Here is a 16,166-nt window from a genome sequence, read left to right as displayed (position 1 = left end):
AAAGTGACCCAGCCCGAGGTCTGAGAGCACCAACTGGAGTTAAAGCCTTCTGACTCAGAGATTCCAGTGATTCAGTCAGGAGAAAGTTTGGTGAGTCTCATTTACTCAAAAACTGGTCCTTTAGACGTCACAAATAAAGATAGGGAATATTTGGAATCAGACTGAATATGCCTAGAAGTGCCAGTTATGCCTCTGTCAGACCCAGCCGCTATCACTCCTGGTCTGGTGGTCTGTTGTTAGCAGCGTGGCTCTTCAAAGCCACTGAGAATCCTTCACAGTATTTGCTCATTTCACGGTCTTGCATCTTCTGAAGTAGCTTTCAGTCAGTTCTGATGAATCCTTGCTTGGCGGTGTTACGTCATAATGCCCCAAGTGTTTCGTGCTGTTGCAATTGAAGAAACATAGAATTACTATGAACTGCAGCAGCATGTCATTGACTCCTCTGAGTGTTGCAAGCTGCATTGATTTACATACACTTACCTAATATCCCCAAATGGATGGTTATGTGCTGTATGGTTCTCTGTTCTCTGGTGAAAGAACAGAGAATTCATGTTATTTTGCACGTTTTAAATTCGGTGTTTCAATTGTTTCTGTCCTACTTAAAATTAACCTGTATTTGGAACATTCCCGTGTCAGGGATCAGGTAGAGGGATGATACTGCGCAGGGTGTAAGTAGATGTCATGACAGTGTGAACTGATCTTTATTAGGATTTGTTTTCTTACAGTCAGAATCAGGATAGAGACTGATCAGAGCTCATAGGACGGGAATTGTCCCGCAGCCCAAAGTAAGGACACATAACATGTTGTCCGGTGTTATGGTGTTTCATCCCATTGTCCTAGTATTTGCGATTGCAAACACAGATATTCAAATTTTACCAAAATACATTTTGAAAGTTTTGGAAATGAAACCAACGTAGGACTTGATTTATGAGTGGTAGGGGGGTAGGTAGTGTAATGGAGCACAGGGCCCTATGAGTAGAGGACTGGTTTAAAGAGTTTTTCTCACCGGCCGTTATCAGTCTGGATATACAGTACAGGCGTTGCGACAACACGTGGAGTTGAGGCTGTGCTTGGAGTACCACTGCAGAGTTTGTTGAGCTGTTACAGAAATGTTGTGATTAAAGTTTAGAGAAGATTTCCGATGATGTTGCCAAGACTAACGGCCCAAGAATGAAAAGTGACAATTGAGAGTCAGAGATAAGGTCAGTGCTAAGTCTTTTCCTGAGGGCAGGGGAGACCAGTACTAGGGAAATTGATTTTGTAAGTGAGGGGAAGTTTTAAAAGAGATATGAGCAGCAATAGTTTCATGCAGAGGTTGGTGATTATTTGCAGTGCGCTACGAAAGGAAGAGGATGAGGCAGGTACAATATTATCATTTATGGAACAGTTGTGATTGGTGGCTGGATTGAAGGGACCTGAAGTGATATAGACCCATCAAAGGTAATTGGGACCATCTCAGTAGGCACGGTGATCAGCATGATTTTGTCAGACTGAAAGGTTTATGTCCATGCTGTATTGCACTGTGATTCTATCAGTCGGAAGCACTTCTGGACAGACATACCGAATGGTATGGACGTTGATGTTAACGGGAAATGTTTGATCCCTAAGCCAACTACTGCTCTGATACAGGGGACCGATATACTCTCATATTTACAAATTCATACTCTCTATGACTCATTGTCTCCTTGTGTGGAATTCAGTGCATCACCAGTAAGTGGAGCTTTCCTGCACCGGGACCAAAGTTTAAACAAGAAGGCGACGTTCAACAATCGTCAGTCACAATCAGAATGGACACAGGTATGATTACAATTAGTCATTATAATCGTTTTAATTAAACTGCTCCACATGGTGTACAATATTTCAAATGAAGAAATGTATGCAGGCGCACAGAAAATCAGACTTGGGCGAGGTAAAGTACCTGGTAAGTTCCTCTCTTTTTGTTCCTACTTGTTAGGACATAGTGGTGTAGCCCGTATGGCTCCGGGGCAGTATGTGGGACACTGAAATTCTGGGAGAACTCCAGGTTCCCAGATAAATAAATCTGCACTAGCAGCAGCTCCTGTTTGAACGTATTAAGGACAATGACCGTCGACCCATACAGGATAACGAGGACGTGACAGGAGCTGCGGCGAGGTAGTCAGGCCTAGGTTGCAGGAGGCATTTACTTTGCAGCACTCGGTGGAGTTGTGGAAGTTAGTAATGTTTGTCAAATGATGCAGTACAGTATTGACCGGTTATAGCAGAGAAACGGCAGGTGGACTTTAATGTGGCAAAGTGCGAGGAGTTGCACATTGAGAAGCCAAATATAAGAGGAAGGTTCAAGACCGTAAGGCACAAGACCCTGAGGAGAATTGATATTGAGGGATTTAGGGTACAAGGGCATATTTCCATGAAAGACGCAACACATGCAGATGGATCGTAAAATCGATCTTCGGTATTGGTGGAATGTTGAGCATATATTTGGGAAAGCCATAGTGTCACTGTAGGAAACTTTGATCAGAGCACAGTTGCGGTTTGTGTGCAGCTCTGGTTTACATATTACAGAATAATGTTGTGTCTCTGGATCTGGTGCAGAGCCGTGTTGTATGGATAACAGAGTAACGTGTGTAAGGGGAAAGGCTTGGATTGGAAAAGCTCAGTCACTTAATGTGAAAATTCCAAATCTAGAGGGCATGTACTCATGTGAGAGGGCGGATTGAACAAAGGAGGGTTACGATGTAGGCTTTCCACTGAGAGAGATCAGTGCCCGGAACGCGCTGCCAAGGAGGAGATTGTATTAGATACAATTGCAGCCTGTAAGAGACATTTAAATGGGCAAATGGACAGGCAGGAACTGGAGGTATATGGACCATGAGCATGTAGATAGGATTGTTTCACCTTGACATCATGGTTGACACAGACATGGTGTCACGAAGGGTCTGTTCCTGTGCTGTACTGTTCCATGTTCTATGCCTGCTTACAGATCTGAATTCCGCTATCTCCACCTTCCTGTCACATTGTGACGATCACCAACTGTTCCGGTTGACGAGATTCTACATGGAGCGGCTGGAGCAGGCGATTGAAGAGGGTGTGGAGGGTCTCGGCCTGATGTTAACAGGCGAGGATCACTTTACTGGGCAGGAGTATCACGTAAGTGGAAGGGACACAGACTGAGTGTAGACCCTTCTAAAGCATTCACAGAATTAAAAAAAAACAAATGTAAAGAAACAGGTATGTGTGGGTCAACAAAATCGCTGTTCTCTCTTGCTGAGAGTTTATTCAGCAGAGACAAGCTCTGGCAGGATTCTCTCCAGTTGTGTGAAGACATTAATTATTAGTGTTACGATACAGTCAGACATTGACTACCGACTTTAGTGATAGTACATGTTATGGGCACTACCGATGGACAGTGAATAACGTTATTATTACTCTGTTCATCTTGCTACCTTGTTTCCAATGTTTGACCTCACTGGCCATTGAACAGAGTTGTCATGAAGCTTCTGGGGTCCCACAATTCATATTATCTGTTTTGTCTTTCTCCACGCATTTCTGTGGTCTCCCTTCACCCGTCATGGAACCCCTCTGCATCACATGAACAGACAACACTTGATTATTGTCTTTCCTTTGAACTACTGATGCTCTTTCATATGATCGAGTGTCTCATTATGCCTCATGGTTAAGGTACTCTGTTGCACGTGACTGTTCTATTTGGAGTTTCTAATGACTGCAACAGATAATGTTAACACTGAGAGTTGCAACATTAGTGTTATTGAAAATATTCCAACTGGGAGACACTTTTCCAGTGGTCTTCGTGCTCCTGGTCACACTCATCTGTTGCCAACGAGACTGAATTGTAGCAAGGAAACACAAATACCCTATGAGGCAGCTGACAGTCTCACTCCAAATTTCCTTCTAAGCATTGCTACTAGTTGACTTTGGTCTCTCATGCATGCACAATAGTCATGGAATTGCTGTCTGCTCCTCACCGCCAGTTCCCAGCTGTAGGCCGACACTGGACCGTCATGGAGCCTGGCAGTGAAGTGTAATCCTGCTCTGCTTCACCAGCAATTACCCCAGGGAAAATCAACAGTGATCCTGTCATAGTTTGACCTAGCCATAGTCATCAAATTGAAACAGTGCAGCAACAGGCTCTTCTGCCCATCTAGTGTTCACCGACCTATTATCTGCTTAGTCCCATTGATCTGCACCTTGACTAGAGACATCCATAACCCCCCCCCCATTGAATGAACTCATCCAAATTGATCTTAAGTGTTCAAATCGAATGTACATTGACTAATTCCAAAAGCAGCACATTCCACACTCTCAGCAACCTCTGAGTGAACAAGTTCCCCTCATATTAAACACTGCAGATGCAGTCAGGACTCGGCCCGAAATGTTGACTGCTCATTTCAATGGATGCTGCCCGACCTGCTGAGTTCATCCAGCTTGTTTGTACGTGTTGATTCCTCCTCATATTGCCTTTCACAGTTTAAGAATAAGGGGCCACAGTTTAAGAATAAGGTGTAGGCCATTTAGAACTGAGATGCGGAAAAACGTTTTCACCCAGAGAGTGGTGGATATATGGAATGCTCTGCCCCAGAAGGCAGTGGAGGCCAAGTCTCTGGATGCATTCAAGAGAGAGTTAGATAGAGCTCTTATAGATAGCGAGGTCAATGGATATGGGGAGAGGGCAGGAACGGGGTACTGATTGTGTATGATCAGCCATGATCACAGTGAATGGCAGTGCAGACTAGAAAGGCCGAATGGCCTACTCCTGCACCTGCTGTCTATTGTCTATTGTTCACCAGTCATCATTACCCCATGAATTCTAATTCCAGTCGTACCAAGCCTCAGTAGTAAATGCCTTTTCACACTAACTCTCTCTATACCTTTTATAAATTTGTAAAGCTCTATCACATCTCTCTTGGTCCTCCTACACTCTATGGAATAATATCCTAACCTATTTACAGTTTCTCTATGTCTCAGGTCCTCAAGTCCTCGCAACAATCTGTATATTTTTCTGTACTCGTTCAATCTTATTGATATCCTTCCCAGAGGTAGGTGCACACATTGCTTCAAATTAGCCTCTGCAACATCAATTTCGACACAATATCCCAACTTCTGTATTCAATATTTTGACATATGAAGGCCCATGTCCTAAAAACTTTACAACGCCATCTACCTTCGACAACAATTTCAAGAAATTACAGATCTGTATTCCCTGATAATTTAGCTTAATCGCACTGCTCAATGTCCTACCACTCAATGTCTTGGTTGCATCGTGGTTTGTCCTCAAAAAGTGCAACACCTCACACGTGTCTTCATCAATTCTATCTCCCAATCTCCATTCCACCGTTTTCTAGCTGTTCCATGTCCCGCTACAAGCTCTGATAACTTTCTTCGCTGTCACTACCTTGGTGTCATCCACAGATTTGCTGACCCAGTTTACCACATTATCATCCGGACCGTTGATATATATGTATATATGACAGACAACATCAGACCCAGTACAGATCTCTGCCGCTCACCACAGGTCATAGACCTCCAGTCAGAGAAGCAAACCTCTACTCCCACTCTTAGCTTCCCACGCGAATCCAATATCTAAACTAAATTACTACCATGTCTTGACTGCCAAGCAAATTAATCTTATTCACCAAGCTTTCATGAGGGATCTTCTCAAACGCCTTGCTGAAATCCATGTGGATATCATTCACTGACTTGTTTTCATTATTTGCTTGGTAACTTCCTCGAGAAGCTATAAGATTGGTTAGACGGGATCTACAGGGCACAAATATGTGTTGACTATCCCTAATTAATCCTTGGCCATCCAAATACTCATATTCGGTCCCTTAGAATACCTGACAAATAACTTTACCACCACTGGTGCAGGCTCCCCAGCCCATAATTCCCTGGCTTATTCTTACAGCCTTATTCAAACAGCAGAACCCTCCAGTACGCCTGCATGTGACGGTTTAAATACCTTTAAATACTTTTAAATGCCTTTGCTGGAGCACCTGCAATCCCTGACCTAGCCTCAAACGAGGTACGAAGGGAAGTCCTATGGATTTATCCACCCTAATCTGCTTCAGAACAGCAAATACATCCTCTATAATCGGTATACAGCCAATGATTTCATTGCTGTTTTGCTTCGTTCTAAAGAATCTGTATATCTCCTGAGTAAATATGAATGCAAAACAAAAACAATTTAAACCCCCCCCCCACCATTTTCAGCTTCATGCATAAAGTCCGACTCTGAACTTCAAGAGGACCAATATTGTCCATTGATATACTTTTGTTCTAAATATATTCGATGAAGTGTTAGGGGTTCTCTTTTCCCTTGACCGTTAGAGCAAACTCATGCTGTACTTCAGCCCTCCCGATTTCCTCCATTACTAATTCTTGCATTTCTTGTATACATCAAGTACCTCATTTGATCCTTCCAGTCTGTACTTGCTATGTGCTGAGTGTCTGAATATCTCTCAAAGCCTAAGGTTCCCTAAATATCTTACCCTCGCCTTTTATTCCGTCATGAACATTCAAACTCTGTACTTGTGGTCACTTATGCCTTCAAACTCTGTACTCTCAAATTCTCAGTTTTGGAGGCCTCACACTTAGCAAGCACATCTGTACCAGGAAAAAACCTGTCCAATCCACTTTCGTCAGATCCTTTCTGATACCATTAAAATTGGCCTTTCTCCAATTTAGAATATTAACCTGAGGACAAGACCTATCCCTTTCCATAAAAGATCTGTAAACTAATTGTATTGTGATCACCAGATCTAACTGTACTTGGAAACAATTGGTCCCGAAGCACTTTCGTCAGATCCTTTCTGATACCATTAAAATTGGCCTTTCTTCAATTTAGATTCTTTACCCGAAGACCACACCTAGCTTTTTCCATAATGATGTTTAAACTAATGGTAATAGATCCAAAGTGTTTACCTGCACACGTCTGTCACCTGCCCTGTCTTGTTCCCTAATAGAATTCCAGTATGCACTGTCTATAGTTATGACCTCAATATATTAATTACAAAAACATCCTTGAACTTATTTGACCAGCACTGTCGCATCCAGCCCTTTACAATGTGGGTGTCCCAGTCGATAAATGGGAATTTAAAATTATCTATCATCATAACCTTCTTTTTCTTGCAACTGTTTGTGATCTCTGTACAAATAAGATCCTCTAAATCCATTGACTATTGGGTGCGCTATAATATAATCCCAACCATTTATTGATCAGTTTCATCCATGCAGTCTCAGTAGACGAGACCTCCAGCAATGCAGGGACATTTTTCCCGACCAGTTATGCCACCTCTCCTTCGTTAATTCCTCCCGCTCGATTGAATCAGTTCTAACGCAACGGAGCGCTTGAATGCTGAACGGCCAGTCCGGCACCTCTTCCTACCAAATCACATCAATGGTTACGATGCTGTAATTCAATGTGCTGACCGATACTCTAGGCTCATCGACCTTTCCAACAACAATCCTTGCATTGAAATAATATGCAACTCAGAACATTAGCTTCAGAATGTTTAGTGTCCTGACTCTGTATGTCAGCTTAACAATGTATTTCCCACACAGTCAATCCATTATCGACTCTGGTTCTTCATCCTCCTGAAACTTTAGTTTAACACCTACCCCATCCCTACGCCGCCCTCTCAGCCCTTTCTGCAAGGGTATTAGTACCCCACTAGTTTGGGTACAAAACGATCACGTATCTCCAGGTCCCATCTTCCTTGGAAGAGAACTCAATCATCCCGAAATCTGAAGACCTCCACCATGCACCATCTCATCAGCCACACGTTAGACTGCATTATCGTCCTATTCCAGGCCTCACTCGCACGTTTTATGGGTAGCAATCCTGAGAACATAGAACTAGAGTACCTGCCCTTGTAACTTAGCCCGAACCCCATGAAATCACTTTGCAGGACCTCAGCACAATTCCTACTCTTGTCATTGGTACCGGCGTGAACCACGACCTCTGGCAGCTCATCCTGTCCTTAAGAAAGTTTCAGACTCGATGCAAGATATCCCTGACCTAGGCAACACACCATCTAGACATCTTGTTCTCATAAATAGAATCACTTGTCTGTTCTCCTAACCATTGAATTCCCCCTGTCAGTACAGCTCACCTCTTCTTACCTTTTCTGAGCCACAAAGCCAAACTCAGAGCCCGAGGCATAATCGCCGTGGTTTTCCTCTGCTCGGCAATATACCGAAACAGAAAGCTGTATATCTGTTACAGAGGAGTTTCCTGCAGTGGCTTCCTATCTCCTTTCCCCCTGCAGATGGTCACCCAATTACTTGTGCCCTGCGCCTTTTGTATAGTTCCCTTCCTGTAAAGTCTGTCAGTCAACATCTCAGCCACCTGAATGATCCTGGTTTCACCCACCTCCAGCTCCAATTCCTGAGCACAGTCTGTGAGAATCTGCCGCTGTATGCAGTTCCTGAAGGTGCAGTTATCCAGGACACTGAAGGTCTCCCTATCATGCCACACAGTATAGGAAGAGCATTCCACTACCCTGCCTGGCATTCCCACTGTTCTAACCATGAAAAAGAGGAAAACATATCACCCAAAATCTACGTTTGTACCCAAAGCCTCCGCCGCTCCTAACTGAACCCTCTCTGACACAAAGCCTCAACTCCCCAGTCTATCTCTGGCTCACTCACACTATGTCTGCTCCACCTAAACCTTGCCAAATGGATAATGACCCGCAATCTGTGGCGCAGAAAGTCCTGTCTGACCTTGTTCGTTTTTTTTTAAAATCTTTACCCCGCTATGAACACTTCAATGGCTCTCAGTGATTTGTGCTGAGCTGGGTCAGTCCATGTTCAGGGTAGATTTGAAACCATCTCTCCGCTCCTTAATATTTTCCCCATTGTTCATTACAGAGCGTGACTGAGCTCGCGGAGAAGGGAAACCGAGCGGGCGCTTCCAAACTCCTCCTGGATCTGGTGATTGAGAAGGGCTCCGGGGCCCGGAGAGTGATGTGGGAATCCTTTCTGAAACTACATCACCACCTACCGAAGCTGAGCAGAATACTGAATGAAATACGGGAGCGAGGTACGGTGAACAATACACTGTGTGTTACAGATGTAAATGCTGATGAATTTACAGTGTTACACAGGACAGACTTCATGCAGGTTAATCTGTTTGAACAGGTGATGGCCAGTTCCCCTACATGGACACTGAGCGGGGTTTCTCTGAAGTGCCCAAACATCTGAAAGGTAAGTGATGGAATGGAAAGCTCAAAGTCTTTATTTCATTCTGAGAGTCTGAATACGTGTCTTTAGAGACCTGTTTAGAGACTGTCAGAGTCTGGGAGACAGGTTTTTGTTGTTATTTCACACTGAGAGTCTGAATACGTCTCTTTAGAGGCCTGTGTAGAGACTGTCAGAGTCTGGGAGACAGGTTTTGTTGTTATTTCACTCTGAGAGTCTGAATACGTCTCTTTAGAGGCCTGTGTAGAGACTGGCAGAGTCTGGGAGACAGGTTTTTGTTGCTGTGGTGGGAGGACAGGAAGCAATTTGCATTTGTCAGAACACCTTTTCCGTGGGGCCGAATAACTAGAGATTTGACAAAACTGAAGCCAAGTCATTCCGAGTTGAACATCCAACTCCAGCAAGGGAAAGCTCACACCTCGGATCCAAAGTGGAGCCGAGATTTGTTGTTATTCCTCCATAAGAACACAAGACATGGAAGCAGAATTAGGCCATTCAGTCCATCAGTCAGCTTTGCCGTTCAATCATGGCTGAACCCAGATCCCACGCAACTCCATACACCTGCCTTTTTAAATTATCCTTTGATGCCCTGCTATCAAGAGCTTCTGCCTTAAATATACCCATGGACTTGGCCTCCACTGCAGTCTGTGACAGAGCCTTCCCGAGATTCACTACTCTCTGGCTCAAAAAATCCTCCTCTCCTGTTCTAAAGGATGACCCCTCAATTTTGAGGCTGTGGCCCCTAGTTCTGGATACACCCACCATGGGAAACATCTTTCCACATCCACCCTATCTGATCCTTTCAACATTCTGCAGGTTTAAAAGTGATTCCCTTGCATTCCTTACAATTCCTGTGAGTATAGGCCCAAAGTTGCCAAAATGCACCTCATATGTGAACCCCTTCATTCCTGGAATCATCCTCTTGAATCTCCTCAGGACGCTCTCTAATGACAACACATCTTTTTCAGAGGTACGGGGTGCAAAGCAGTTGACAATACTCCTGTAGTGCAGCTTGACTACAGTCTTGTAAAGGCTCAGCATTTATATTATATTCTCTTTTTTTCCGCCTTTACTGCAGACCCGACCTTTAAATTAATCTTCTGGGAGTTTTGCTCGACGCTCCGAACTCCCTCTACACTTCTGATGCTTGGACCTTCTGCCCATTTAGATAATAGTCCGCTCCTTTCGCCAAAATGCATTATCATACATTTCCAACACTGTATTCCATCTGCCACCTTTTTGCCCATTATTCCAATTAGTCTCAGTCCTGTTGCAATCACATTACCCAATCCTACACCTATCTTTGTATCATCCGCAAAATGTGCCGCAAATACATACATTCCATCATCTAAATCACTGACAAGTAATCTGAAAGTCAGCGGTCCCAATACTGATCCCAGAGGAACACCACCGGTCACTGGCAGCCAACCAGAAAAGGCCCCTTTTATTCCCACTCGCTGCCTGCTGCCTGTCAGCAATTCCGCTCCATGTGCCAGTATCTTTCCTGTGACGCCATAGATTTTTATCTGGTTAAGCAGACTCATGTGCGGCAGCTTATCAAATGCCTTCTGAAAATCCAAGTAAATGGCATCCACTAACTCCTTTGTCCACCCTGCTTCTTACTTCCAGGATGAATTCCAACAGAAACCATGCTAACTTATATTGTCATTAGTCCCCAAGTACCTCGAAACCTCAACCTTAATAAGAGACTCCAACTGTTTCCCAGTCGCTGAGGATTGGCTAACTGGCCTATAATTTTCCTTCTTTTGCCTTCCTCCCTTCGTAAAGACTAGAGTGACAATTGCAATCTTCCAGTCCTCCGGGACCATGCCAGAATAAAGTGATTCTTCAAAGATCATGACCAATCCATCCGTCATCCCTTCAGCAATCTCTCTCAGATATCTGGGATGCAGTCCATCTGGCCCAGGTGACTTTGCACCTTAAGAGCTTTCAGTATGCCGAGATGTTTTTCTTTTGTAATAGCAATGGCACTCACTCCTACTGCCTGTCACTCGCAGACTGCTAGCGTCTAGAACAGTGAAGATATATGCAGAGTGCACATTCTCCAGTGTTCTAGCATGGACTTTCACCTCCCTTTTAATTTTATATAACTGAAAGAAAGTGATTATTATCCTGCTTTATATTATTGGCTTTTCTGCTCTCATATTTCATCTTTTCCCTACTTATAGTTTTTTTAGATGACTATTGTTATCTTGTACGCCCTTTCCTCAGCCTTTATGCAATCCTTAACTTCCATTGTCACCCATGGTTGCCTACACGTGCCACTTTAGAACTTCCTCCATGGGCCGTATCCATCCTGCAACTTGAGACCTATTCCCAGAAGCTTCAGCCATCTCCGCTAGTATCCTTCTCCAATCTACCTGGGAAAGCTTCTCTCTCGTGCCTCTGTAATTCGCTTTATTCCATTGCGATACTGATACTGTAAATTATGCTTCTCCTTCTCAAACTGTATTATGAATTCACTCATATTATGATCACTATCTCTTAATGGTTCTTTTACATTAAGCTCCCTCATAAGATCAGGGCTATTACACAACGCCCAATCAAAGACAGCCTTTCACTGAGTCGTCTCAAGCACAAGCTGCTCTGAAACGCTATCTCGTGGGAATTCAATATATTCCCTCTCCTGCGGTCTGACTCCTGACGTTTGTTTGATTTTCTTATTCCCCGTGTACATTGAAGTCCTTCATTACAACTGCGTCATTAGCTTTAATACACGCCTTTTCCAACTCCCTTTGCAATCTCAACCCCACACGCTTGCTATTTTCAGGCCAATAGATGGTCCCTATAAAGCTTTTTTTAAACCTCTTACAGTTTCCTATTTCCACCCACAAAGCTTCAACATTATCTAACCCTATGTCACCTCTTTCTACAGATGTGATTCCACCTCGAACCAGCACAGCCACATCTCCAACGCCTATGCCTTCCTGCCTGTCCTTTCGATAAGTCGTAAATCTTTTAACGCTCAGCTCCCAGCTATGATCTTCTTTCAGCATCGACTCAGTGATTCTGACAACATCATACCGACCAATCTCTAATTGCGCCAAAAGTTCGTCCACCTTATTCTGAATGTTGCGTGCATTTAAATATAATGCGTTTAGTCCTGCATCTCCACCCTTTTGAATGTTGTCTATGCAGTACAATTCAACACTTTGCTCTGTCTGTATTTGAACGTAGTCATTGGCTTGGCCTTCCTTGCATTCATGTTAAACCCATCATCTACTTGTAAAACTGCTGGTTCATCCACAGCTTTATTGTCCTAGGTCCAGTCCCCCTGCCATTTTAGGTTAAAACACTCCCAACAACTCCAGTAAATCTGCCCGTAAAAACATTGGTCCTCATCGGATTCACGTGTAACCCTTGCCTTTTGTACAGGTCCTACCTACCCTGGAAGTGGTCCCAATTATCCAGAAATCTGAATTCCTGCCCCCTGCTCCAAATGCTCTGCCACACATTTCTCTGCCACCTCATTCTATTCCTATTGCCACTGTCGGGTGGTACAAGCAGCAATCCTGAGATCACTACTTTGGAGGTCCTGCTCCTCAGCTTTTTTCCTAACTCCCTGTGTTCTGTTTTCCAGACCTCCTCCCTTTTCTCTTCCGATGTCGTTGTTACCAATGTTTGTCACGACTTCTGACTGCTCAACCTCCCTTCTCAGGATATTGTGGACGCGTCCAGAAACATTTCGGAAAATGGCACCTGAGAGGCAAAGTACCATCGGTGTCCACAGAATCGCCTACCTGCCCTCCTGACTTTAGAGTTCCCTATTACCGCTGCCATCCTCTTCAGATTCCTGCTCTTCCGCACATCATCGGGGAATTGCCTGAGTTCATGTACCGGCTCCTTAGAGAATAAGAGACTGTAGACCAGTGCGGGGTGTGTCACATCGTGACTGGCTCAGCCTGGAAAAGGAAACAGAAATTTTGTTCCTTTTCTTTGGCTCAGTACTGACAGCTTAGGAGTGTCAAGAGAACGGGGTCCATTGAGAGAAAAGTATAAGTGAGTAGAGCAAAGATGTTCTAAGTCAGTAGAACAAGTAAATCCCCCCACCCCCACCGTCACCTCTGCAGGGTTGCACAGTTCAGAAGAAGCTGAGCAGTGAAAGCAGTGAAACCACCCGCTCCACACAACACTCTCCTCTCCAGAATCACGTGTGCACTTGGTGCTCGCTGGAACACCGGGGGATCTGCAAACTACCAACAGAGGGGAGAGTGGAGCCTTTAACAGCGAATCTGAATCAGATCAGAAATGTTTCTGGGCCGTCGTTCATTTTCAGACACACTAATCTCTGATCACCCGATTACACCCAAACAGTGTCTTTAACGAGTATTTTTATTATTAAAGAAAATATGTTGTGAGCTCCATGTTCATCAGATCAGGAATTTACAACCTATTTCTGTCCGTCCTAAGATGTTCGAAGGAAACACAAGGAGACTCTGCGGACACAAACTGAAAAACTGAGAGTGAACACGATCCTGATGAGTGAGAAGGTGAAGGTTTTCCAGCTGGTTGATCGATACGCTGAGCTCACGGTCATTTCTACTGTTCGAGATCGGACACTGGTGGAACATGAGCTGCTGGCAAGAGGCAGAGACCACGAGCAGTGGAGAGAAAAAGATCTCCGTGGTAAGCTGGAAAAAATCCGGACTGATCAGTTATTCAAGAAGAGCTTTGTTCAAAAATTGAAAAGATCTATCTTTAGAAACAAATCCGGGATGTCCGCAGCAGTGGCCGGAGTCCCAGGGATCGGGAAATCAACAATGGTACAAAAGATTGTTTATGACTGGGCCACGGGGAAAATATACCAAAAGTTCCAGTTTGTCTTCAGTTTCAAATTCCGGGATTTAAATGCCATTAACTGCAGAATAAACCTGAAAGAACTGATTCTGCATCAATATCCCTACTTTGGGAATATCCTGAGAGAGGTCTGGAAACACACAGAGGGACTGCTGTTCATATTTGACGGATTGGATGAATTCAAGGACAAAATCAACTTTGTTGAAGGTCGGAGAGACACAGAATCACAGTACACAGATCCTGAATTCAAGTGCAACGTGTCTGACATTGTGTACAGTTTAATCCAGGGCAAGCTGCTCCCAGGGTGTTCAGTGCTGGTGACCACCCGTCCCACTGCTTTACATTTATTGGAAAAGGCAGACATCAGTATCTGGGCTGAAATCCTGGGATTTGTTGGCGAGGAACGGAAGGAATATTTCATCAGATATTTTGAAGATCAGACGGTGGCAGAAGCTGTTTTCAAACACGTGAAGGAGAACGAGATCCTGTACACCATGAGCTACAACCCATCCTACTGCTGGATCCTCGCTCTGGCACTGGGCCCCTTCTTCACACAAAGAGTCAGGGACCCGCAGCGAGTTCCCAAGACTATCTCCCAACTGTACTCCTACTATATTTACAACATCCTGAAAAACCACGGCCGTGAGACTGAGAACCCCCGTGATGTGTTACTCAGGGTTGGTCAGATGGCCTTCAAAGGAGTGTCCGAGAGGAAGATTGTGTTTACAGATGGAGATTTGATCAAGTACGATCTGCAGCCTTCCCAGTTCCTATCCGGGTTCCTGATGGAGCTTTTGGAGAGAGAGGATTCTGCCCGGTGCGTGGTGTACACATTCCCACACCTCACCATCCAAGAGTTTGTAGCTGCAGTCGCACAATTCCTGAATCCACATCCCGAGGATATCCTGAAATTCCTTACAGAAGTCCACAGCACGACAGATGGGCGATTTGAGGTATTTCTCCGTTTTGTTGCTGGTCTCTCCTCCCCAATGACAGTTCGGGGCCTGGAGGAGTTTCTGGGTCCATTTCCTCATCAAACAACCTGCCGGGTGATTGACTGGGTGAAGGAGGAGGTTAAACGCCAGAGTGGAAACACAGAGAGTGAAGCTGGTAAAAGGAGCCGCCTGAACACATTGCACTACGTTTTTGAGTCTCAGAATCGTGGGCTGGCTCAGGCCGCACTGGGATCTGTGGAAACACTTTCATTCCGTGGAATGACACTGACCCCGATTGACTGCGCGGTCCTGTCTCATGTCATCGGACTCTGTGATACAATAAAAATCCTCGACCTGGGGATCTGCCACATTCAGTGTGAAGGAATACAGCGGCTGGGACCCGGGCTGCACAAGTGCCAGGAGTTGAGGTAACGATTTATCTCTCTCTCTGAACTGTGAAACTGAGTTGTTTCAATGTAAAGGGATTTGGGTAAATTTGTAGTAAATCAGATTGTGAAGAATTGTGACAAGTGCCCACGGGGATCGGTCAGTAATTCCCCGAGAATGGGAGGGTTCTGTGGTTGCTTGTGAAGGGATGTTGGAGACTTCATCAGATCAGAGATCAACGGCCATTGGTTTAATGGTAGTAAATCACAGGAATGGCTGTGTATCTCTCTGCCTGTGACACGTCCATGGACAATGTTCCTTCTCACTGTTACTGACACCCAGACCGACACTGACTGCAGCAGGTGGGTCAGAGATTCACACCCCCTTCCCGGTGAGAGACAAGAGACCGTCAGCAGACTGCCCCAGTGAGAAGGAAAGAAATACCATTGTGAGATTGTCCTCCCACTGCCATTCCCCGTGTGTGACTTTGCTCACTTCCAGATACACAAAGAGCGAGGGCGCATCTCCTCTGGGTCTCTGTTCAGACCCAACGCACATGTACAAAAAAATTCTGCGTCCTCTCGTCTTGTAGGATTATCGTTTACCCTTGGAATCCTCCTGTGGGACCTCTCATCACAAACCCCCTTCCATTCTTTGGAATCTCGCCCCTATCCCCATTCCTCCTGTGGGTTCTCTATTACTCTTTCCTCATCCTCCTGTGGGACGTCTTTTCCACACAACCCCCCCCCCTTTCCTGTGAGATCTCTCTTCCCCATCCCCCTTCCTCCTGTGCGATTTCTCTTCCCATCCCCTTCCTCCTTTGGG

At 44.8% G+C, this 16,166-nt stretch overlaps 1 protein-coding gene across 1 annotated transcript; it reads left to right on the top strand.

Annotated features, from left to right (window-relative positions):
• Window positions 1-397: 397 nt before the first annotated feature.
• On the top strand, window positions 398-15,376 carry LOC132390588 (NACHT, LRR and PYD domains-containing protein 3-like; the record flags this gene model as incomplete). Its single annotated transcript, XM_059963195.1, has 5 exons — window positions 398-1,797; window positions 2,963-3,129; window positions 8,872-9,043; window positions 9,142-9,207; window positions 13,633-15,376. Coding segments are annotated over exons 1-5 (2,159 nt in total), but the record flags the coding sequence as incomplete, so codon positions are not given.
• Window positions 15,377-16,166: the final 790 nt, after the last annotated feature.

This window comes from Hypanus sabinus, unplaced genomic scaffold (assembly GCF_030144855.1).
Source record: "Hypanus sabinus isolate sHypSab1 unplaced genomic scaffold, sHypSab1.hap1 scaffold_969, whole genome shotgun sequence".
NCBI lineage: Eukaryota > Metazoa > Chordata > Chondrichthyes > Myliobatiformes > Dasyatidae > Hypanus > Hypanus sabinus.
This window is presented reverse-complemented; position numbering and strand designations above follow the sequence as displayed.